The 26,204-nt window shown below is 41.2% G+C and overlaps 1 protein-coding gene and 1 long non-coding RNA gene across 2 annotated transcripts in view; one reads left to right on the top strand and one right to left on the bottom strand.

Annotated features, from left to right (window-relative positions):
• LOC132433624 (uncharacterized) overlaps positions 1–15,622 on the bottom strand; it is a 60,922-nt gene extending 45,300 nt beyond the window's left edge. Inside the window, exon 1 of the long non-coding RNA XR_009521187.1 lies at positions 15,573–15,622. This is a non-coding gene — a long non-coding RNA (uncharacterized lncRNA). The remainder of the gene's footprint in view (positions 1–15,572) is intronic.
• A 97-nt stretch (positions 15,623–15,719) lies between these two features.
• Positions 15,720–18,762, top strand: AMIGO2 (adhesion molecule with Ig like domain 2). Its single transcript, XM_060024638.1, has 2 exons — positions 15,720–15,831; positions 16,207–18,762. The coding sequence occupies exon 2, from the start codon at positions 16,270–16,272 to the stop codon at positions 17,833–17,835; it is 1,566 nt and encodes a 521-aa protein (XP_059880621.1). The 5' UTR covers positions 15,720–15,831; positions 16,207–16,269; the 3' UTR covers positions 17,836–18,762.
• The last annotated feature ends 7,442 nt before the right edge of the window (positions 18,763–26,204 follow it).

Here is a 26,204-nt window from a genome sequence, read left to right as displayed (position 1 = left end):
GATTGAAAAAAAACCATATGCTTTAAATATAATAATAATGTTTAATGTAAAATAAAAAAATAACACCAAGCAAAAACTAACAACAACAAAAAAATCTTGTGTAACTCTACCAATATCAGGCAATGTGAACTTTAAGATAAGAAACATTATTAAAGATAAAGACAGACAGTTTATAATTGTAAATGGGGCTATCCAATAGGAAGATATTACACCTTCTCTATGCACTCAGTAGCATTGCTTCAAAATAAATCAAACCAAGATGGACAGAACAAAAAGTGAAAATGTTCAAATGAACATCACAGTGGGAGGCATTAACATATCTTTCTCAATAGCCGGTAGGACAAGCCAAAAATAAAAAATGAGTAAGGATATAGAAGATATTAACAGTACAATTAGCAAGCCTGATCTAGTTGCCATGCATATAACATTGCACCTATTAATGACCAATTCATATTCATTTCAAATGTACATGGAACATTTATTAAAATCAATGTATTGTAATATAAAGTCTCAACAATTTCAAAATGTTGACATATTTAAGAATATCTTCAGTGACCACCATGGAATTGAACTAGAGATCAATAACGAAAATAGAAAAAAAACCAACTGCTAAAAATTAAAAAATACACTCTAAATAATCCATGGGATGAAGAAGAAAATAGAAAATAGTTTAAACTGAATAATTAAAAATACATTTCAAAGCTTATGGGAAGAATTAAAATGATGCTTAGAAGGAAATATATAGCCTTAAAAGCATATAGTAGAAAAGAAAAAAGTCTTAAAATCAATGATTTAAGTATTAATCTCAAGAAACTAGAAAAAGAGCAGCAATCAAACCTAAGGAAATAAATGATAGAGACAAAAACTGAAATCAAGGAAATAATAATCCAACATATAATAGAAAACAATCAACAAATCCAAAAACTGGCTTTGAAAAGATTAACAAAATTAATAAAACCAAAACTGATAAAAGAAAAGTAGAAAACCCACAAATCAGCAACAATAGCAATAAAAGGGAGGATATCACTATTGATTGCACAATAAAAGTATTCCAGGGCTTCCCTGGTGGCGCAGTGGTTGGGAGTCTGCCTGCTGATGCAGGGGACACGGGTTCGTGCCCCGGTCCGGGAAGATCCCACATGCCGCGGAGCGGCTGGGCCCGTGAGCCATGGCCGCTGAGCCTGCGCGTCCGGAGCCTGTGCTCCGCAACGGGAGAGGCCACGGCAGTGAGAGGCCCGCATACCGCCAAAACAAAAAAAACAAAAAAACAAACAAAAAAAAGTATTCCAAAAACAACTTTATGCAGATAAACTTGACAATTTGCATGAAATAGACAAATTTGTTGAAAAACACACCTTACCAAAGCTGATAGAAGAAGAAATAGAAAATATGAATAGTTCTGTGTATGTTTTAAAAATTTGAACCCATTATTTAAAATCCATTCCCCAAAGAAAAGTCTAGGCCCAGAGAGCTTATCAATGAATTTTCCAAAAATTTAAGGAAAAATAACACATGTAATTCTTCATGAAGACAGAAGCAGAACTTCCAGACTTTTAAAAAATGAAAACAGCATTTAAAACTCTGACAAGCATTCTGAGAAAATTGCAAACCCATCTTTCTCATAAACATTATTTAAAAATTCTTAACAGAATGCTAGGAAATGAAATCCAGTGATATAGTAAACTGAGGACAGTTTAGTCTAGGTGGGCAAGCAGGTTTAACATTCAAATATCATAAACTCAGTTAACCACATCCATAAAAAGGAGTAAAATCACATGATCATATCAAATGCAGAAAAAGTATTTGATAAATTCAACATTTACTTGTGATGAAAACGTTTAGTCAAGTAAGAATAGAACTGCCTTAATGTGATAAAGAATATTTACAAATTACCCACAGCAAACATCATTTTCACTGAAAATGAAACTTTCACTGAAACCTTCTCCCTAATATTGGGACTGGGTCAAGAATGGCCACACTGTAACTGGAAGTCTAACCAGGGCAAAAGGCAAGAGGAAGAAATATAAGTCATGGAGATTGAAAAGGAAGAAATAAAACTGTCATTTCCAGATAGTATGATCATGCATATAGAAAATTTCTAAAAAATCTACAGACAAATTCTTAGAATTAATAAGAGAATTAAGAAGGACACTGGATATAAAGTCAATATACAAAAATTAGTTGCTATAGACTGAATGTTTGTGTTCCGTCCAAAATTCATATTTTGAAATCCTAACCCCAAAAGTGAGGGTATTAGGAGATGGGGCCTTTGGGCTCTGCCCTCATGAATGGGATTAGCGCTCTTACAACAGAGTCTCCAGAGGGATCCCTAACCCCTTCCACAATGTGACAGCACAGGGAAAAGCCACTGTATATGTATGAAGAAGATGGCCCTCACCAGACACCAGATCTGCTGGCACCTTGATTTTGGACTTTGCAGCTTCCAGAATTATGAGATATAAATTTATGTTGTCTATAAGCCACCGAGTTTATGGTATTTATTATAGCAGTCTGAGCTGATTATGACATGAATCACAGTTGTATATACTGGCAATAAACAAATAGAAAATAAAACATTTATAATAGCATCCCCAAACTCAAACACTTAGAAATATATCTCATTATAGATGTACAGGACCTCTAAACTAAAAATTACAAAATATTATTGAGAAAAAATAAAGGAGAGCCAAATAAATGGACTTGTCATGGATTGGATGACTCAATAGTGTAAAGATATAAGTTCTCTCCAAATTATTATCTACTTCTATGAACTCTCAACCAAAATCCAAACCGTGGGATATTTCTCCCAGAAATGTACAAATCAATTCTAAAATTCATATGGAAATGCAAAAGGCCCAAAATAGCCAAGGTATTCTTGAAGAAGAACAAATGTGAAGGACATATACTATATCAGGAACTATAAATATAAAGCTAAACTGTGTGATACTAGTATATGACCAGATAACTGTCCAATGGAACAGACCCACACATATATGATCACATGATTTATGACAAAATGACCATGCAATGCAGTAAAGGAAAAAGGTGGTCTTTTCAAAAAATTGTACTGGGTCAATTGGATATCCATAGGGGGAAGAAATGTCTATTGGCTTCTACATCACTTTACACACAAGAATCAATTCCAGATGTGTCAGTCCGTTCGGGCTGCTATAACAAAAATACCATAAACTTTGGCGTCTGGTGAGGGCCTGCTTCCTCATTCATGGATGGTGTCTTGCTGCTATGACCTCACATTGCAAAGAGGATAGGGATCTCTCTGGAGCCTAAGCATATCCCAATGCCCCACCTCTTAATACCATTACCTTGGGGGTTAAGATTTCAACATACGAGTTTGGGGTTCAGACCATAGCAAGAAAGACTGGAGAAATAAATTGAAAGATAAAACAATAAAGCTTTTAGAGGGAAGCATCTTCATGACCTTGGACTAGGCAATGCTTTTTAAAATAAGAAATAAAAAAGAAGGAAAATAAAAGAAAAAAATTGTGATAAACTTGACCATATTAAAACTTAGAACTTATGTTCACCCAAAGTGAGTAAAACAGCAACCTACAGGGTGGGAAAAAATGTTAAACATATATATTTACACACACTTAGGTAAGATATACGATAAAAAACACAGATCCAGAATTCTTAGAAAGCTCTTACAAACCAATAAGAAAAAGATGGACAGTTCAACAGCAAAATGGGCAAAAGACTTACAAAAGAGGATATGTAAATGGCCAATAAACATATGAAAAATTGCCCCCGAGTTTATTAGTCATCAGGGAAATGCAAATTCAAGGCACAATGAAATATTAAGACTACCCACCCAAATGGTTAAGATGAAAAAGATGGAGAATAGCAAGTGCTGATAAAGATGTGGATGAATAGGAATTCTCATAAACCGCTTGTGGGAGAATACTCTGGTACAACCACTTTGGAAAACTCGCAGTTACTGCTAAAGTTGGCTATGTGCATAACCTGTGATCCAGTGAATACATTTCCAGGTTATACCCGATAGAATTTTGTGCAGATGTTTATCCAAAGACATGTATTAGAATGTTCATGGCAACAGTACTCATAATAGGCAAACATTGGAAACTACCCATAGATCCATCCAAAATAAAATGGTTAAATAGTGATATAGTCGCACAGTGGGATACCACATAGCTGTGAGAATAATCTACTACTACATGCAAAAATATGGATGAAACTCTCAAGCACAGAGTTGAGCAACGGAAGCCAGACAAGAAGAGTATATATTTCATGTATACAATGTATCAGAACAGGCAGAACTAACCCAGCAGTCATGAGAGTGGTTATCGTTGGGCATTTAGAGACTGGAAGGGAACATGGGACCTAGTGGGTGCTGGTAAATGTTCTGTTCCTTGATTTGGGGGACTTTGCCCTTGTTTGTTAATCCTCTTCTGTACGTGCTACATGATTCTTATCTCATGATTGTCTTTGCCGGAACTTTTTTTTTTCTTTCAAAATGGTTGGACAGAACTCAATTTCTGCTTAGGTAATTATTCAGTTTACTTTCAATATGCATATTTACCATTATATTTTATTGAGGTTCTGCAAAATGCCCACTTATCAGGATTATTTCTGGAGACTGACTTTTTTCCTCCATGTAGCTCCGCAGCTTTCTGAGAACTCTTTCTGATGTGTTCTGTGTTTTGTCCATCTGCCTCTCTTCTGATCACCATTCTGCCTTATTTATTGTTGTTCTGCCTTTGCTACTCTGTTACTGTACTGATGAAGAAAGAGGGAGAGATTATCTTTAATAGGAAGAGTAATTTTCTGATTGAGGCAGAGACATGATGTCATTGTATTTCTTGTGTAATTTAAGATTTCACTGATTAACTGCTTGGCATATTCTGCCCAGGGATGACAGTGCTGTGTCCAGCCAACCTGAATATGTGGACTTGTTGGCAGACGTACCTCTCCTGTGGCAATGGATTTGTCATGCTTGATACCACTAAACATTAAACTCATCAAACTAACTACTCTTCTCTTCTATTTCGCACTCAGTAAATTTGTTTGTGATTATAAACTTGGCTTCCCAAAGCTTCTTATAGGCAGAAACTATGATTAGGACCATATCAAGGTGTGATCCACTTGAGTTTTGCTTTAAATTCACAGGTAGGTATTCTTTTGGTTTATATTATAAATCTTTCTCCACCCAACAAATTAACTCTGGGACATCAAAAATATCAAGCTTGGACCTGCCAACCTGGGCTATGTTGATGCGTTCAAGGTTGTCCATCTGGAGAGCCCACCATCCAGCTTTCCCCCGCAGACACACCCTACAAACAAGCAAACAAACACATCTGATACTCATTGTGTCAATGTTATTCTGCTTATGAAAATAGAACTAAGGTGCCCAGTGCCTTCCCAGCAAAGGACATTTAGGAAAGAGGAGTTCAGATGTCCAACAGTTCTAATAAATATAATTGAGTAAATAAAAAATTCCACTTTGAGAGAAATGTGGACAGCTGCCACAATAGCATGTTTTTCCAGCATCCTGCTGTTTCTGTAAAGTAGGAAATGTCAGTGAGCAGACTCATCCTCCAGCAACTTGTTCAGATTTGCACCTGACCTCTTCTACATAACAGCTTCCAAGGAATGCTTCCTTAGTTTCCTACCATGCATTTCTATCACGATGCAAGAGGCAAGCAGCAGCATGTCAAAACTGCTCTCCAGACACAGTGATTATTATTTTTTTAATTTTGTTTTTCCCTGTAGTTCAAAACCCCTTTGGGTACCCTCCAGTGTATATTGACATTGCCAGTCATCTCTGCTAACTAAAGGTCTTCACCCAGGATGTTCCCCCACAACCTGCCAGCTTCAATTCCCCTGGGGCTTTGGGCAGCCCAGGCATGCAGACTGGCGGCTCATTCCCATCTGCAGCAGCTGACAGTACCATGGAGAGTAAGGCAGGGCTGAGCGAACAACAGGTTCTCCAAACGAGGACCAAATGAAGACCTGTTGTGCTCTGGTACAGCCCAGCTCAGGGGAGCCATATAATTAGTACAAACATCACTGTGGTGAGACACCTCTCCAGATCTGTTTATTCTGTACACAAACCTAGCTTCGGTTCCATTAGGTTCAACAAATATTTGTTAAACATCTGTGCTGTGTCAGATCACATCCAAGGCACAAGGGCAATAAGGATGAACAACACATGAACAGGACTCACTGTAACACTCTTTTATAGTTTTATAGTTCCCAAAGCACTTTTCACATGTCTCATCTCCATCGGCCTCGTGAACTCAAATAGAGCCTTACATGGGTACTGCATTTCCATTTCACAATTGGGAGACTTCAGAGTCTGAAAGACCAGGTCAACTTCCCTAAGGTCACACAGTTAGCAAATGTAAGTTCTGGCACCAGAACCCAGAGATATGATTCTTTATTCAATGCTCAATTTTATCACATTGCCCTATTTTTTTTTACACATTGCCATTTGGCATACAATTAGAGGATGTTTCAGACCCTTTGCACATGTCAGGAGAGAGATGCTACTTTCCTTGCTTGTTATTCTCCATGGTGAATGCCGTGGATAAAATGAGCCAGAAGGATTCATATTATTGTTACTTAATTTTGAGAGTTCATTTTCATCTCTGACTATTCAAATAGTTTCTCCTGAATTATGTTTTTATTTGCATCCAATTCGCTCTGTTGAATCAGCTACTTGGTCAACCAAGAAATGGTTGACCTAAAATTAGAAAAAGTAAGACCTAAAATTCTGCTTGTATTGGAATTTTCAGTGCCCAAAGTACATATTTTCTGTTGCAAATATTTTAGCTCTCGGTAATATCCAATTTGAAATTGAATTATATACTGTCTTATATCCTGTAATTATTCTAATAACACTACAAATTCCTAGAGTAGAGCAACCATATCATGGGTCTGGGAGTGTGGCCAGAGCTAACAATATTTGCTGAATGGAATTTAAATTATAGCTGAACCTTCTACTCCCTAATGGGAAGCATTAATGGCTGAGCATGAGATCAGAGAGAGGCAGACTTGGTGACAGATACGGTTCTACCACTAATCTTGGGCAAGTTATATAAATCAACTAAGCCCCACTGCCCTCATTAGAAGATGGGGATGTTAATGGCCATCTCTTAGGACACTTGTAAGAATTAAACGAGAAGCCTGGTAGATGCTGAGAATGAATGTTGGGTCTTATTATCAAGCCTACTTCCTTGGATCTTTCCAGAGGTCCTTCTGCCTTTCCCCATTTGAATACAATGTTTCTTTCCAGGAGCACAGACTGAAAGGTCAGAGTTCCAGAGCCAATTACTCACAGAGCATTCACCAGAGAGGGCCTTGGATTTGCTGAAAATAATTGAATTAGTATTTGCAACAGTGCTGGTTATATAGTAGAGTGTTTATTATTTTCTCTCTCAATTTTATGTTACTCTATTTTGTGTAAATGTTGACTAGCAAATAATGATTGCTTCCAATCAGATAGTTCCATGAATAATCAAGTATCACCTTAACAAAGGTATGATAATTCCTGTTACAGGAAATCATATTTTTTTAAAGGACATAAAACTGGAGTCTGAACGCTTCATCTAGTTCTCTAAACTGGGTTTGTTAAAAATTATCCATGTTTTTCAGAGAGAGAAAATTAGCCCCAGTTTTGAGAGATATAACAGCATTTAAGAATTCAAATAGACGATCCCTTCAGGCTAATAATAAGCAAAGTGAAAATTAGAGCATTTATGACCAGTCATAAAAGGAAACATAATGCTAGATGCATGGCTTTAAGACTGAATTTTATAAAGCAAATTTTCATCTGCTTATTTTATTCCTAAGGCTGAGAATTCAGAGTATTAAAAAAAAAAGAAAGAAAAGAAAGGTCTGCTTATTTCTCTTGTTACATAATTATGACAAAGAGAAAAACATCCTTCTGCAACATTCTCAGGCTCCTCACAACAATGGATTTGTTCTTTCAGCAAAAATAAATTGACCAGTAAGATTATAAATGGCATTCTCTGATTCTTTACAGTTTTTCTGTATCTTCCACTTCTCCTACAAGGAATGCATAGTACCTTTAGGATTAGGAAAAAAGGTTTTTAGTTGCTACTTTTTCTTTGCTTCTCATCGAAAAACCAATGGTGGTATGGGGTAGGGGACCATGCTCCTTACAAACGCGGGTCTAAAAATGTTTTGTGAGAGGGAAGGATTCACAACTGCTGGGAGTTGATCCCAACCAAGGATGTTGAGTTGCAAACCTGGGAATATGGACAGTTGGCCAACAAGAAATATGTGAGTGACTATATGTGCCTCATTCCAGTAAGACTTGTGAGCTACAGTAGCACTTGTGTATTGCTAAAATTCTCAGGCTAAAGAATAGTGCCCGGAACATAGCAGATGCTCAGGAAATATTTGCCAAATAAATGACAGTTGTGCTGAGAGGGGACAGCAATTATTATCTCAAACCAGGGGAAATCAGAGTCACTTCCTGCCTGAGAAGCCAGAAGAGGGTTTGTTCTCTAAAACTAGAGTTGCTGAATATTAAGTAGTAGTCACAGTGAAGAAGAAACATTGATGCACATGACTTAGTCATTGGTAACTTTAAACAATGATAAGTTGTCTCTGAGTTTTCTTATCACAAAAGCATTGCAGAAAAATAGAAAATGCAGATAAGAGAAGAAAAATTTTAAAACCACTGTTATGATAGGTATATATTCTTTCAGGTTATCTTTGATGCATACATATGATTAATATACATATGTATTTTCTTTTACAAAAATTGGAAGAGCAATTTTGGTAATTTTTTGTTATGTCACCAGATATTTCTCTGCCACATTATTTTTAATGACAATATAGCACAATGACGGATGCATGCACAGTCATTTATTCACCCACATCTCTGTTGCACATTAAGGATACACTTTTGTTTTTCCTCTGAGAAATGATGCTGCGCCTTCATGATCGAATACTTAATAAATTAAAGTGATGTCTCAACTATAGACAACTTGCCCTCAGTTGCTTTTCCTGAAGCAGCCATGAGACTGACGTCACTGGGGAGAAAGGAGGAGTTTGTGTCTGCCCGGTGCAGCGATAACTGACCCAGAGGAAGGAACTAAACCCAGATCGGCTCTAACTGGTTAGTACCTGTGTTCTAATCGTCTGTCTTCCTGGGGCCTGGGCAACAGCAGACAGGTTGTGATCAGAAAATCAGATTCATTTTTTGAAGTTAAAAGGAATTTAAGAAACCATTAACTGTCATATCCTTAATTGATTCTTGGGTTTTATGGAGAGATGAAAGCAGTTTTGCCCGAGACTAGAACTTAGATGTCTTTAGCTCAGAAGACTGCTTGGTTTCTATAATCACATCGGGGCTTGATACTTTCATAATTGAAGACTCTGGACAAATGGGACTTCCGGCCTCAAGGCTGACAACGGCAGGGGCAGATGCCCCACGTCTAAGCTCAAGTGCAACTAACCCAACTATGCAAGACTTTCAAAGGGATGATCCCAACTGGTTCTACAACCTTTAGCCAAAAAAACCCATCCAAACCTTGAAAACATTATGCTAAGTGAAAGAAGCTAGGCACAAAAGGCCACATCTTGTATGATTCCATTTATATGAAATGTTCAGAATAAGCAAATCCATAGGGACAGAAGGTAAATTAGTGGTTGCCAGGGGCTGGGAGGAGGGGAACTGGGAGTGACTGCTTAATGGGTCCAGGGCTTCTTTCGGGAAGTCATGAAATTATTCCGGAGTTAGATCGTTGTGATGGTTGCACGACATTAACCACTGAATAGTATACTTTCAAATGGTCAGAACAGTGAATTTTGTTTATGTGAATTTTATTTCAGCTAAATTAAAAAGAACAACAAGGATCCTATCCAGTCCATGTCCGTGAAGACAGGAGATAGAAAGAGCAGGTGGGTGAATGGTGAGTGAAGAGTTGGCCCCCTGTGGGCCCTCCCTGGGGAGGGTATGTGGGTACTTCTTGCACGTTCCATCTCCACTCCCTGCCCAATTTCTAGCCTATGGAGCTTCCAAAGAATCCAGCCACAAGGTGACACACGCCACCTGGAGTTAAGAGAGCACAGGGGCCGGAGCTCAAGTTTCCATACAGCCAGAGACATAGTACTGGGTTCGCGATCTGGTTCTACCTTAAATCTTGGGCAATTTACAAAAACCAACTGGAACAGGTCAAAAGGCTGTTGCAGGAGTGGAGTGCACTTCCAGAGCTGGTGAGCAACGTTATGTTTCCTGCAGGCCTAGCCTGCAGTCACATTGCAAAAACCCTACCAAGAGCGCTGCCCCCAGAGTGGGCTCTCAGCAGAAAGCTTCTGCATGCAACAACCAGGCTCCCGCAGAGCCAGATACTCCTGTAAGCTGTCCCTGAAGAACACCCGATGTGTCCCAAGGTTAAAAAAAGAGGCAACTTACACGAAAAGATGCTCAACATCACTAATTATTAGAGAAATGAAAATCAAAACTACAGGGAGGAACCACCTCACACTGTTCAGAATGGCCATCATCAAAAAGTCTACAAATAATAAATGCTGAAGATGGTGTGGAGAAAAGGAAACCCTTCTACACTGTCGGTGGGAATGTAAATTGGTGCAGCCACTATGGAAAATAGTATGAAGATTCCTTAAAAAACTAAAAATAGAGTTGCCATATGATCCAGCAATTCCACTCTTGGGCACATATCTGGAGAAAAATATAATTCAAAAAGATACATGCAGGCTTCCCTGGTGGCGCAGTGGTTAAGAATCCGCCTGCCAATGCAGAGTACACGGGTTCGAGCCCTGGTCCCGGAAGATCCCACGTGCCGCAGAGCAACTAAGCCCATGTGCCACAACTACTGAGCCTGTGTTCTAGAGCCTGCATGCCAAAACTACTGAGCCCGTGTGCCACAACTACTGAAGACTGCACGCCTAGAGTCTGTGCCCCACAACAAGAGAAGCTACCGCAATGAGAAGCCCACGCACCACAACGAAGAGTGGCCCCCGCTCACCGCAAGTAGAGAAAGCCCGCACGCAGCAACAAAGACCCAACACAACCAAAGATAAATAAATAAAATTATATATAAAAAAAAGATACATGCACCCCAGTGTTCATAGGAGCACTATTTACAATAGCCAAGATATGGAAGCAACCCAAGTCCCCATCAACAGATGATTGGCTTAAGAAGATATGGCATATATATATATATACACATATATACACAATGGAATATTATTCGGCCATAAAAAAGAGTGAAATAATGCTATTTGCAGCAACATGGACGGACCTAGATATTATCATACTAAGTGAAGTAAGACAAAGAGAAAGACAAACACCATATGATATCACTTATACGTGGAATCTAAAATATGACACAGATGAACTTATCTATGAAACAGAAACAGACTCACAGACATAGAGAACAGATTTATGGTTGCTAAAGGGGAGGGAGGTGGGGAGGGATGGACTGGGAGTTTGGAGTTAGCAGATGCAAACTATGAATATTATGTATAGAATGGATACACAACAAGGTCCTACTGTATAGCACAGGGAACTATATTCAATACCCTGTGATAGACCATAATGGAAAAGAATGAAAAAGAATATATATATGTATAACTGAATCACTTTGCTGTACAGAAGAAATTAACACAACATTGTAAATCAACTATACTTGAATAAAACAAATTTTTTAAAAAAGAGGTAACTTTAGATTGGTGTCCCAACTACACCTGATTACAGGAGGCATGCTAGAATCAAATGAGACACAGAATGTGAAAGCCCCTCACAGCATATAAAGTGCTATTAAAGTGTTCATTTTTAGTAAAAATGACTCCAAATCATCAAACTAGTGCTGTAACAATTTCTTGTCTCATATACCTAATTCCTTACATCTTTGATTACAACCTGAGAAATTCTGGAAATCACGGGGCTAGAAAATGCCCTGGGATTTCATCTACTCAAATCCCTGACCCAGTCAGGAGTTACTTCCAATCCCAGCCAGACATGCAAAGGACCACACATGCCTGAGCACACTAGATTCAGAATCACATCAAGTGTCAATTCACTTTCTCCTATCCGTTGGAGTCATTACTGAATGGTCAAAAAAACCAATAGATTATGCCATGTGGAAAAGACCAGAGAAATATCTATGTGTCCTATTTTAAACTCCTGAGAAGGCAACTCAGCCATCTGTCTTGGCAACCCATTGCAGGCTGGAACTACCCTGTCAAAAACGTCTCTCTTCTGTTTAATCTAAATCCTTCAAGTGGAGCTTCAAGCTAATTTTGTCCCATTCCATTTTCAGATAATTTGGAACACAGTTGTTTACCATCTGCGTTATAGGATTATACAATGTCACAGGGTTTTGGTGAGCCGTAAACAAAATAATGCATGTAAAACACAGAGCTCAGATCTGAAACATAACAGCCCAATACATATTTATTTATTATTACCATCATTATATATATTAGGACTCTTTCAGTCACAAGTGATATCAACACAACTCAAAATAATTTAAGCAAAGGAGGAGGAGGGGGCGGGAGAAGAAAAAGAAAAAGGATGCGGGGTGGAGAATGTAATTAGAAAGGAAGTAAAATTGTGCAGTGGCTTTCAGGCACTGCGGGATCCAGGACTCAAATAATGTTCGCAGGGCTCGTCTTTTCCTCTCTTCTGTTTTTCAGAAAAGCTTTTTGAAGTATAAAGAGCAGGAGGGCTATGAGCAGATTCAGGTCACGTAAGCCTAGAATAGGTTCTCCATTCAGCAGTTGATTCATCAAAAATTCCTTCAATGACAAGCAAGTGTCAAGCAGGGTTCTAGAAGCTAAGAAAAGAGCAGTGTCCAAGACATAACATTTCACCCTTGTGGAATATACCTTTGAGTGGGAAGAGTGGATCTGGTAGAAGAAGGGGAAGGGATGCCAGAAAGATATAAAATTATCCTCTACAAAGTAAGGTCTCACCTTATACCATTATTACAGTCAACTCTTAGCTTTCTCTTCACCAAGCCAAGTAAACCCATCCCTTCAAAACTCTTTTCCCCTTGGCAAATGTGCAGAATCCCAAAAATCAGGTCTCTAAATAGATAAATAAACTTGCCTGTGGATTTGAGTGCATGTAGTTTATTTAGGCTGTGTAATCTTTGCATAATATTTCTAAGATGTGCCTTCAGCCCTAATAACATAACATTACCATTGTTTCCATTTTTGAAAGTCACTTTTTAAAAATAATTAATTAATTAATTTTATTGTTGGCTGTGTTGGGTCCTCTATGCTGCGCGAGGGCTTTCTTTTAGTTGTGGCGAGCGTGGGCTACTCTCTGTTGCGGTGCGTGGGCTTCTCATTCCAGTGACTTCTCTTGTCGCGGAGCACAGGCTCTAGGCGCGCGCGGGCTTCAGTAGTTGTGGCTCACGGGCTTAGTTGCTCCAGGGCATGTGGGATCTCTCCAGACCAGGGCTCAAACCTGTGACCCCTGCATTGGCAGGCGGATTCTTTAACCATTGCACCACCAGGGAAGCCCCTGAAATCACTTTTCTTTTTAGACTCTTTTCCTTTTAAATACACGTCTTTCTCCCACTTTCATGTTTTCCTTTGAATAGGATGTTAGTTACTTAGTAAAATACCGCAAACACCTGGTCATTTATGAGTCATTTCAAAGGTATACCTCTGAGTAATTTTAATCTATTTCTCTGTTAATCATTCTAACTGTAAAAATGGCCTGGAGACCAAGTTTTTTTGAGAACCCAAGGACGTGTGGCGTAAACTTCAGAAAATCTCAACCTCTTCCTCTCCCCTGGGAGCTCGCAGTAAGGAATGCGTTCCTGAAGCATTTCAGACTGTATAGTCTTATGATAAACTTCAACTTTTCATAAAACTGAAACTAATCTGAATGAAGCTGCTCTCACCTGAAAAATCTTAATTTACCAGGTGCTATTTCAGATTCATCCCACAAAAAGCCTAACTAAATTAACGATGCACACAATTCTATTTAAATTTGGCACTAGCCTAGCAGATCTGTGCTACCACATGAATCCATTCATGGACAATGTAGAGAACAACTCTCACTAAATTCACGGTACCGCAAGTGTGGGGGGGGCAGTTGATTGTCTACGTCATCGCTTCTATTTTTTAAGTAATATTACAAGTTATGTGCCCTGCCCCCAACTGTTGTTCTCAATTTGGTCCTCTTTTCAATGTCCCGCTCCCTTCTGCTTTGGTTAATATCTCTCGTCAGCGCAGTAATTTAGTTCTTGTTAATCCGGATATACCGGCTAAATGGGTCAGTTGGCTCAGTCAAATCCCATCGTTAAAACTGATCTCGGAATCAACCAAAAATGGAGTTTTAATCGAAAAGCTTATCAGCTCCACTCCCCTTCCCCCACCTCATTTTGCCTGATCTTGTCACCCGGCCTTGTCCACCCTGCTTGCAACTTTCCTAGCCTGCCTCTCGCGAAGGGATGAAGAACCTCCGCGCAAGACACCCCTTCTGTCTGGGATCAGCCCTTGTCCGGCGCGAACACATTTTGAAAAAAAAAAAAAAAGTCTGGATCTGGGATTTTTTTTCTTTTTTCCTTTTTCTTTCAAGCTGAATACTGTTATCTTTGCCTTCCAGGCGGAAGGTCGGTTCCAACCCTTCTTTCCTGAGCTTCTCCTTCGCGAACGGGGGATCATCGCTGATGCTTCCTCCTGAGTTGGGAAAGGGACAGAACTTTCCCAGGGAGCTGCGGAGTGTCCCCGCTGCGCTTTCCCGGTTCCTTTCCCCTAGAAGAGATCCTGTTGCACCGGAGGGAACGTGCCCCATTTCTCTGCGCCCCCCCCCGCCCCCAAATGACGGCGGAGACGGAAGGCAGCTTCTGTGTTTGTTTTGTAAACCTTTAAAACCTACTGCACTTAGCGCTTTGCGAGCCCCCTTGGCCTTCGCCCAAAGCAAGCCGTAAAGAGGTCGTGGAGCTCCGCGGACTGGGTGGGAGAGGGAGGCGACCTGCGCTGCCGCGACGAAGTGGGTCTTGAAGGGTGCGACCTCTCCCTCCGGGACTGGGCGTGTCCCTTATCCTCTCCCAACCCTATCACCCTGCTGACCCCGGCTGGGCTCGCGGACGCGACTGGCAGGAGTGCGCGACCGCGTCCTCACGCCGGGGGACGCCGGCCACGGCCTCAGGTGTCGACCCCCGCCCCGCCCCGCCCGCGCGGCCGCTCTCCCGGGACCCGGGAGTGGGGGGAGGGTGGTGGAGTTGGCGGCGGGGCTGTCGGGTGGGGGCGAAGGGGGCGCCGGCCGCTGCCCCGATTGGCTGCGCAGCCGCCCCCTCCCCGCGCCGCGCGCCCCAGGCCCGCAGCCCGGAGCTGGTTCCCGCTGGAGGGAGGACGTGCGGGGGCGGGACCGGTCTCCCAGCCCCGCACCCGACCCCGGGCGCGCGGGGATAAAACCCGGCCGGCGCCGCCCGGGAACCCGGGCCCTGCAGCCTCCGGTGCGCGGAGAGGCGGGGCCGGGTCCGACCCGCTCCCCGCGCCTCCGCCCCTTGGACCACGCTCCGGGAGCAAGGCGCCCCGCGCGCGGGCACGCGACGGCCAGAGCGCCCAGGCGGTACCTTCAGCAGAGCAATGAAGAGAGCCGGGGAGAAGCAACCGCAGCCGGCCGAGACGTTTCCTGCGCCCGGGGTTGCTGCCGCCGCTGCGGCTGCCTGAAACTCCCCAAAGTTGCGAGCCAGCGAGAGGCTGCCGCCCGCCGGGAGCTAAAGGGAAAGGAACTCGTAAGATGCCGGAGTGACAGACAGACAGACGCACAGACCTGCAGAAGACACCACCGTCGGCGGCCTATCCCCGGAGCCCGTGAGGCTTCCCAGCTCCGTGAGTTGCTTTCTGGACGGGTGGCTTGCTAAGTATTTCCGTGTAATTGTTTATAAGATGCGTTTGTATATTTTTGTGACTCTTGGAGAGAGTTAAAAAAAACAACGCAGGATGCACCTTAAAAAACAATTGAGTTTCTGATATTGAGACGGTTGTGTTGATAGAATGGGACTGTAAATGTCTGTAAGCAGGAGTAACCCAGGAAAAATTGCATCCAACAGTAAAAAGGACACGTAGGCTCCCCAGTGTGAAAAAAAACCAAAACCCTTCATTTCAAAAGTTATTGGAAAGAAAGCCAGATATTACTCTTAAGGGCTAACTAGTGCTAGTTAACTTTGCTTTTTTACCCCTCTTTAAATATTGATTGTTTACCAGGTTCACTGGTGGGAGGCTGAGCTGGTGGAAAAGGCGCCTGGAAGAGCCCTAGAGGCGACCATAATGTCTTTACGTTTACACGCACTGCCCACCCTGCCTGGAGTTGTCAGACCGGGCTGCAGGGAACTGCTGTGTTTGTTGGTGATCACGGTGACTGCGAGCCGTGGGGCCTCCGGGGTGTGCCCCACCGCTTGCATCTGTGCCACTGACATCGTCAGCTGCACCAACAAAAACCTGTCCAAGGTGCCTGGGAACCTTTTCAGACTGATCAAGAGACTGGATCTGAGTTATAACAGAATCGGGCTCCTGGATTCTGAGTGGATTCCGGTGTCGTTTGTAAAGCTGAACACCCTCATTATTCGGCATAACAACATCACGAGCATTTCTACGGACAGTTTTTCCAGCACGCCAAATCTTAAGTGTCTCGACTTATCGTCCAACAAGCTGAAGACTGTGAAAAGTGCAGTGTTCCAGGAGTTGAAGGTTCTGGAAGTGCTCCTGCTTTACAACAATCACATTTCCTATCTCGACCCTTCAGCGTTTGGAGGGCTCTCCCAACTGCAGAAACTCTACTTAAGTGGAAACTTTCTCACGCAGTTTCCCATGGATTTGTATGTTGGAAGGTTCAAGCTGGCAGAACTGATGTTTCTAGATGTTTCTTATAACCGGATCCCCTCCCTGCCGATGCATCGTATAAACTTAGTGCCAGGAAGGCAGCTGAGAGGCATCTACCTTCATGGAAACCCATTTGTCTGTGACTGTTCCCTTTACTCGTTGCTGACCTTTTGGTATCGTAGGCACTTCAACTCAGTGATGGATTTTAAGAATGATTATACCTGTCGCTTGTGGTCTGACGCTAGGCACTTCCATCAGGTGCTTCTGCTCCAGGATAGCTTTATGAACTGCTCTGACAGTATCATCAATGGTTCCTTCCGTGCCCTTGGCTTTATTCATGAGGCTCAAGTGGGGGAAAGGCTGATTGTCCACTGTGATAGCAAGACTGGTAACGTGAATACCGATTTCATGTGGGTCGGTCCAGATAACAGAGTGCTGGAGCCCGATAAAGAGATAGAAAACTTTCACATATTTCCCAATGGAAGTCTGGTTATAGAAAGCCCTCGTTTTGAGGATGCTGGAGTGTATTCCTGTGTTGCAATGAATCGGCAACGTCTGTTAAATGAAACTGTGGATATCACAATAAACGTGAGCAATTTCACCGTAAACAGATCCCATGCTCACGAGGCATTTAACACGGCTTTTACCACTCTTGCAGCCTGTGTGGCCAGCATTGTTTTGGTACTTCTGTACCTCTATCTGACACCGTGTCCCTGCAAATGTAAACCCAAGAGACGAAAAAATATGCTAAACCAAAGCAATGCCCATGCATCTATTCTCACTTCTGGCCCTGAAAGCGATGCCCCCGCCGATGAACGGAAGGCAGGGGCTGGGAAAAGAGTGGTGTTTTTGGAACCCCTGAAGGATACTGCAACAGGGCAGAATGGGAAAGTCAGGCTCTTTCCCAGTGAAACGGTCATAGCTGAGGGCATCTTAAAGTCCACGAGGGTGAAATCTGACTCAGATTCAGTCAATTCAGTGTTTTCAGACACACCCTTTGTGGCGTCCACTTAATTTTGTGCCTGTATTTTTATGATGTAGTGATTGAATCTCTTCATATTCCGCTTTGTGTGTGGTCTGCAGAAATAAACAGAAGGACAGAAATGGGGTTGTTCTGTTTTTCTGAAATACAACCAAAGGGTCTCTTTCCCTGGTTAATAGGAAATGTGCTGAAGCACTTAGGTTCGTGCCAGAGAAAGATGGGGTTGTTTTTCAGAGTTTAAGTTCTAGATAATATCTTAGTTTTTAGCACCACTGATAATTTCAGAGCTGGCCTGGAGGTGATATCACTGACACTGTCCTTTCACTCAGGATTCTTAAAAGAAAAAATAAGTTCCAAGTATTAGTATTCTTAAAAAAGGGGTTTTACTAACTTATTGGCACCAAAGTTGAGTTATGTTAAAGAAAAGTGTTGTGTTCATTTTTAAAAGATGTAGAAGGAAGAACCAAGCAGCAATTATTTATAAAGCGCAAAGTAAAGTTAGATTTGGGAATAATTCGGTTCATGTCATCATTGCAGACCAGAGTAAATAGACTATCCTGATCAAATTTACTGAGCAGTGCCGCATCCCATGTGGTGTTAGATAAATAGTACAGTAAAGGTACATTTGTTTGACTGTCTTCTTCCCATTCTGTACATTTCCTATCTTTGTGCAAAAGATCTTACTGAAAGTTTAAAGCCATCATTATCTGTTGCCATAAATATGTAGGTGTCAGTGCCAGAACGTCTGAGTAACTTCTTCAGCCTTTGGTCTAGGACTCTAGTATTTGTTCATATGCTTGTGTGAATGTATGTCTTAAATTATATGAACTGTTAAAGAGATACCACTGTATTGTGCTTTGGACATTTGAATTATTGTAAATATATGTGTTCTGCGACTTGATGTTCTGTTTTATTTGCCTATTTAAAAATATACATCTAAGATGTTTTATGTGATCTGATTTTGCTACTTTTGTGTTAAGCACCCTCTATAGCAAATACCTCTCCAAATTTCTTAGAGTTACAGTACAGAGTTTATTTTTTTTTTAAGAGGGAAAAAGGCTCTAAAGTGCGCTACCCAGTTTATACCTTCTATATCACATTTTACTCTGATACCATTATACATTTCAACCAGGTTTGGAAGATATTTAAGCTCTGATTTTGGAACATGTGAGAACCCCGGAGACCTCCTCCTCATTCCTATCCCTGCTGTGACGTAATCGCGTACCCACTCTTTTTTTTTTTCCTTCGGTACGCGGGCCTCTCACTGCTGTGGCCTCTCCCGTTGCGGAGCACAGGCTCCGGACGCGCAGGCTCAGCGGCCATGGCTCACGGGCCCAGCCGCTCCGCGGCATGTGGGATCCTCCCGGACCGGGGTATGAACTCGCGTCCCCTGCGTCGGCAGGCGGACTCTCAATCACTGTGCCACCAGGGAAGCCCCGAGTACCCACTCTTGACCTAGGTTTCCTCAGCTATGAAATGAAAATTTCAGACTAGGTGATGTCTAAGGTTTCTTCTACCCTGGAATTGATGACTTCCTGGTGGTCTTAGCTCCATTACAGACTTGGACTGGCTTTCTGAAAATGTACCATATGCTGATGGAGGACAGGAATGGGATTAGGACAGACTAGTGTAGCACTGCCAAGCTCCGAGGGACTATGATTTCGGATCATCAAGTCCAGCTCCTTTCCTTTCTCAGGGATAAAGGAAGCCCAGAGAGGGTTGTGGGTTGTCTGAGGCCACACAGTGAGTTAGTGACAGGGTTGCGAGGAGAGCTCAGTTTTGGGATTCTTCCTGGCGAAGATAAGAGGGTCAAAAAGTGGTTATTTTTAACTATGGGGACGGAGAAGGAGCCAAAGAACGAGACAAAAGAGAGGTCAGAAAATGGCAAAGGAGAGTGACTCAGGGATGTGTTGTCCCTGGGGCCAAGAGAAGAGAATTTTTAAAAGATGGAATTAGGCAACAGTAACAAATATTTGGAGAACTGGAGAACCAGAGGAGGAGGGAAGACTGACTTTGGCAATGTTTTGGGGGAACTGGGTACTTGGTGACAGCTTGATAAGTGCCAAGCCAGGCTCCCAGTGGCAGATGCTGGTCAGCTGGGGGTTAAGGAGTGGGTGATGTGTGCCGAGGGAATAGGATGTTAGCCACTGCTCAGTCGCATTGACAATTCTTTATTGCCCGGTGTTATTTTTTTTTTTTATTTTTTGAGGTGGACCATTTTTAAAGTCTTTATTGAATTTGTTACAATATTGCTTCTGTTTTATATTTTGGTGTTTGGCCCCAAGGCATGTGGGATCTTAGCTCCCTGACCAAGGATCGAACCCGCACCCCTTGCATTGGAAGGTGAAATCTTAACCACTGGACTGCCAGGGAAGTCCCTGCCTCTGCCTTTTAAACACAGACCTCACCGGTTAGATAAGATCCTTCAGCCCCAAAGATATTACAGGAAAACATTTTTTTTTTTTTAATTTAATTTTTTTTTTTTTTTTTTTTTTTTTTTTTGCCATACTGTGCGGTTTGCGAGATCATAGTAGTTCCCTGACCAGGGATCAAACCCGTGCCCCATGCATTGGGAGCCTGGGGTCTTCACCACTGCACCACCAGGGAAGTCCCTATAGGAAAACATTTTATTCCAGTTCCTGCCATTTAAGTAATGAGGAAGAATTCTGTGATCTGTGTAAACTTTGAAATCATCACTCCTTTCATCATTCATATTTGGAGAATCTCAGACTCAGAGATGCTGTGATTTGTTCAAGATCACAGGGGAGTCTGGACACAAGGGAAAACTCTTTCGAACCACTGACACTCTCCAGCAAGGGGAGGGGCTGCCTCCAGGGGCCGTGATGAGCCCAATGCTGAGTGTGAAGGAGCCTGGCTGGCAGGGAGTTTGCAGAGGATCTCTGAATTCAACCTTTTCTCTAGGGTCCTTCAGCCCTCAAACCCTTGCTCCTAGGAAACGCATGCTGCCTTTGGCAAGGGGACATGGACAGTGCTAGAGTGGGGAGTTTGGAGAGCCTGAGCTTGGCTGGTCCTAATCCAGATGCTTAGTTAAAGGATGGGCTGAGCTGAGATAAAAACTAACATACTGGGCTTCCCTGGTGGCGCAGTGGTTGAGAGTCCGCCTGCCGATGCAGGGGACACAGGTTCGTGCCCCAGTCCAGGAAGATCCCACATGCCGCGGAGTGGCTGGGCCCGTGAGCCATGGCCGCTGAGCCTGCGTGTCTGGAGCCTGTGCTCCGCAACGGGAGAGGCCACAACAGAGAGGCCTACGTACTGCAAAAAAAGAAAGAAAGAAAGAAAAAAAAACTAACATATTTACAATCAAAACAAAACATATATATATATATAACGGAATCACTTTGCTGTACGTGTGAAACTAACACAACATTGTAAATCAACTATATTTCAATAAAAATAATAAAAAAGAAAACAAACAAAAATCCTGAATGCTGCAAAGCAAAGCGTTGTTTTGGACAGGAATAGGAAGGCACGGTGATGTAAAGCATAGAACTGTTATGATGTGGAATTTTAAGTTCTTACATGTACCTGTTTTTTTTTTTTTTTTTGGTAGTAGCCTGATCACATGTATTTTAAATATAGGAACAGAACTAATTTGTACTTTATAACTTTGTTCCACTCAAAACTTTTATATAATTTTCCTTCTAAGTAATAATCTGGATTTATGTAACTGGGTTATTCTTTTAAGGTACTTAGTATTTTTTATTACACAGTTGTGAGAGAGGTGGATACTCTTTGGAAAAATCAAGCAAAGATCATTGATGTGAAATTTTCCTGGGCTTACAATATTTTTTCACTATAATTAGAAGATATTAGGTTCACGATAACAGACTGTCTAGTTAATCATGAGTTACATTTTTAAAATACACTTTTAAGACTTATAATCTGAACTAATGGCCTAAAACATTAATTTATAGTTAACTTCTTCATGAATCCTCACCGTTTGGCCTAGAGAGATTTAACTATTAAAAAAAAATTTGATTAATTTTTAGCGCTGATTGCTTGAATTATTTGCCCAGAAAACATGTTTTTTCATTTTTCTAAATAAACATTTTTCTGAAATGTTAATCAGAAGGGACATAGGTGAAACTTATGGGGGTGGAAACATAAGAGGGACAAGAAGACGCACAGTCCAGATTCTAAAAAGACGTCTATTTGGATCAACCTGCTAAGCACTGTTAAAAGAGGATATAGCCTAAACACCCTGCAATATTGCTGGCTTTTCTTTGCCGTGACTGCTGCTAGATGATTGTCATCTTTTAGTGTCATCTGGTTTACCAAGTGGTCTAACAATAGGTCTAAACCCAGGCTTCTCCATGGGATCACAGGGGAAAGTTAGATAAACAAGCATTTCTAGCAGGTACCCTCTATACATTGCCCAACCAGAGGTTCTGGTTCAGGCCACCTGAGGTAAGGCCTGAATATCATATATTTTTTTTAAATTTCCAAATAATTATGCTTCTGCTTATTTTGTTGAAACACAGCCCCAAAAAATGGGGCTGTAGCAAATTTTGCGTTTGGGGCTCTGTCAAAATACATTATTATTACTTGCTAATGGATTTATTAATAAAAAGAATTTTAGCGCTCACTTAAAAAAATTCTAATATGTTGGGAAAACGAAAGAGTGATCCTCTGATACTAAATAAACTCTAGAGTAAATTGTTGGCTATAATTTGTGATTTCTATTTTTCTAAATTATGAAATACAGAATAACTACTTTGAGATGACTAGATCTCTGATTCTTTCATTTATTAAAACTATTTTTGGCTTGAAAGCGGCAATAGCAGATCTGATTCCTAACAATGAGCTTTGGGGCTTTCAAATTTGATTAGATCATAGTAAAGTGAAGGCCTATTCCAAAGATACGAGTGCAGATTTCAGCTACAGAGAACAAACTTCTTTGTTTTTTCAATATATTAGAATGATATTTTTAAAAGAGAGCAGTGAAATTCTTTTCACGGTTTTCTCATCCCTCTTTACCCAAGAGCCAGCCCCCAATCCATATTTTTTATTTTTTATAATATGAAAATTAGTGTGGAAAGATGATGGTAGTTCGCCCTTGCAAGTATTCTTTGTTAGTAACATATAAAATGTAGAACCAAAAACTCCTATAATAACCTCTTGACTAATTGAGAGGACTGCTTACAGGACCATTGTTATTTGTGAATAGATTCCAGAAGGGGAATCCTTTTACAGTGAGGATCAGAGTAAACAGAGTATGGAAACACAGATCCTTTTATAAATTGTAAGAGGTGATATATATATATAGATATAGATATATAGATATAGATAGATATAGATATATAGATATATTTATATATATATAGATATCTATATATCTGTATACAGATATAGATAGAGATATGTATGTGTGTGTATATATCATGTATACATACATATATACATATATATGGAATTTATACTGGCTTTAATTTATTAAGTGTGAGAATTGGGGTTTATTATTCCTCATTACAGAAGCCCTGAAATGGGAAATATTAACCCCCCCCCACTGTTTCAGATAGGAAAAAGAGGCTTAAAAGGGATAAATAATTTTCCCAGGTGACTCAGCTAATAAGTCGTTTTTATCATGAGAATCATTTAAAAAATATCTCTGCACAGAACCCTTAGGGATGTTCTACCAACAGAATAACTATGTAAAGCACGGGTCATAAGTAAACTCATGAATGTAATTAGTGCTCACAGCAAATCTGGGAGAAGAGGAATGAAGGGTTGGGGGATCATCAGTCATTCAAACATAATAAAGATGGAAATTATTATTATTTTTTCCCTTAAAACACAATGAGTCACAAGTAGCAAAGTTAGAAATCTACCTAAGAAGATTTGGTTTAATAGACGAAGCCTCCTTAGTCTGCGGGCTCTCTTCAGTCTGGCTGCCCTTCACACATGAAACTGCTTAATATGCAAAGCGAATATCTGCTTTATCATCATAAGCGACATATTCAAGATTTTTAAATGAATAAGTGATTGAGTTCAATTTTTTTAAATTAAAAATGACCCCAACTTACAGGAAAAAATAATCCTATTGGAGGGGGCATCTGATAATTTGCTTTAAATGTCTAGAAGAATGGAGGGGGCAATTCAGAGCCAGTGGGGGATTTTTTCAGCTAATTTTTAAATTCGATTTCTCAAAATAATTTAAAAAATTATTGCATAAGGTAGCATCATCAGCTTACCTGATTAAACTTCTCTATTAGGTAATATATCAGCAAAGTATCAAACATCATACTCAGAGTATGTGTATATATTAAGTGTCTACAGGACGGAGGGAACGAAAAGTGCCCAGGCACTGAGACTGAAAAATGAGGCAGGCGGCTGCGTATAATCAATGGATCAGTCAATTATAGGGTAACTTACAGGGTGGGATTGGGATCCGGCAGGTAACCATCCAGAAGCATTTGCAGCCATACTCCGTACCACTGAGGGGCCATTGAGGCAATTTTGTAGTTAACCTAGGGTAAGGGGGTAGGTGCTTGGAAACGGGACAGGCATTCCTAAGTCAAGATTCATGAATGGGTCACTAGTCTCCTGGGCGCCAGGAATACGTCAGCGAAGGTTTCCATCATTGTTTGGGGCCTAACAGAGCATAGAGGCCACCTGGTCCTAACGATTATTTAAACAATATCTTTTAACTACAAAGCCCTTGACGACAGAGAAGTGATTTACTGCACAGTACAGTCCTGGGTAGGGTCAGCGGAAGGACAGGAGAAATCGTAAGGGCCCAAGATGGTGTCAGTTACACTAACATCTATGCACTAGGATCTTGGCGTCGTGGAGTTGAGTATCATAAGATCAAAGGCCAAACCCTTGGTGATGAGTGGCCAGTGGTAGCCAGGAGAAGATTATTAAGCATTTCTACATAGTGTGGAGGCCGTAAATGATGTATAATAACTATTCTCTCCCCTTAAAGGAGATTACAGTACAACTGAGAGATCAAACAAAAAACCTGAAACAATTCACGAGTAAGAGTTGATTTGTCTACTAGTGACTAAACTGGCAAATAAGAGATGAGAAGAGGCAGATAATTAGCAGAGACCTTGCTTTACCCTGTCGGGCTAATGTGACACAGGCTTGAACACTGAATAGCCAGCCCATAGATGCTCTGAATGTTACATTAGCTGGGATCCTTACCTCAGAAAGACAATATTGTAAGGAGGTGGTGCAAACTTAGTTAATAGTGCTCTAAAATGAATGTCAGGGACTCTAGTTAAAATTTGACTGCTCATTTATTATCATTTGTGATCAAATCTAGAGGAGAAAGAGACCTTAATATTTCACACTGGTCCTTTATCTACACTCACAGCCCCAAACTTCACGTCCATCACAGTTAGAATGAAGACTTCTGAATGTCCTAGCCATGTCCCGAGGAATGAGAATAATAACAATTACAGCAGGGAACTCTTCTCAATACTCTGTAATGACCTCCACGGGAAAAGAATCTAAAAGAGAGTAGATGTTTGTATATGTATAACCGACTCACTTTCCTGTACAGCAGAAACTAACACAACATTTTAAATCAACTATACTCCAATAAAATTATAAAAACAGAAAAAAATAATAACATTTTTATATGTAAGCTCCATGATAAGGGCTTTACATATTTTGTCCCATACCTATGAGGAAGGTATTTTTACGTCCATTTGGATCCGGTTTTGTCTGGATCCATCCAGAACCCAGCCTCTTAATGTCTGTACTGTAATAGACTAAACTGTAGTACTTTCCAGCTCCATAAGAGGGCTTTGCTCATCATGTCCCCTTTGCCCTCTGCTTATCTGGCTTCAGGAGACCTTTCCTCCAGCGGTCTGGCTCTTCTTTCAAGACTCCGTACCCTGTCCCGCAGTGATTCCCCCTCCCCTCGGCAGCTCGCTGCTCTGGCCCTTAAGCGATGCTGGCTTTTATCGTTCTGTCTCTATTCACATTCCTCATCTTCCTGACCAGATCCTAACTACTTGAGGAGATGTCTTCTATCCCTTTATCCAGCACCTAGCCCATAGTAGGTGTTTGCATGTCAGCTTTTCAATTATATTCATTCATTCATTCAACACACAGTATTGAATACCTAATACGTGCCCGTCCCTGAGCTCGACCCAGAGATCAACAACAATCCAGCTGCTCCCAGTGTTTGAAGAGAGGCAGAAACACAGCTTTAATGAGGCAAGTGCGCTGCTAGAGAAGGGCCCAAAGACAGGGAGGTCAGGGGAGTTTTCCTGAAGAAAGGATGCCTGAGCGGAGGCTCCAAGGAGGCCTCTGTGTTTGGAGAGGCCTGGTTTGTTGTCCACAGCTGGACATGCAGACAGGATGGAAGGCAGGATTGTGAACGTACTCTGGGGCACTGGGGATTCAACCAGAGCGGCTGTCGGACACA

Source organism: Delphinus delphis, chromosome 11 (assembly GCF_949987515.2).
Source record: "Delphinus delphis chromosome 11, mDelDel1.2, whole genome shotgun sequence".
In the NCBI taxonomy this organism is placed as follows: Eukaryota; Metazoa; Chordata; class Mammalia; order Artiodactyla; family Delphinidae; genus Delphinus; species Delphinus delphis.
This window is presented reverse-complemented; position numbering and strand designations above follow the sequence as displayed.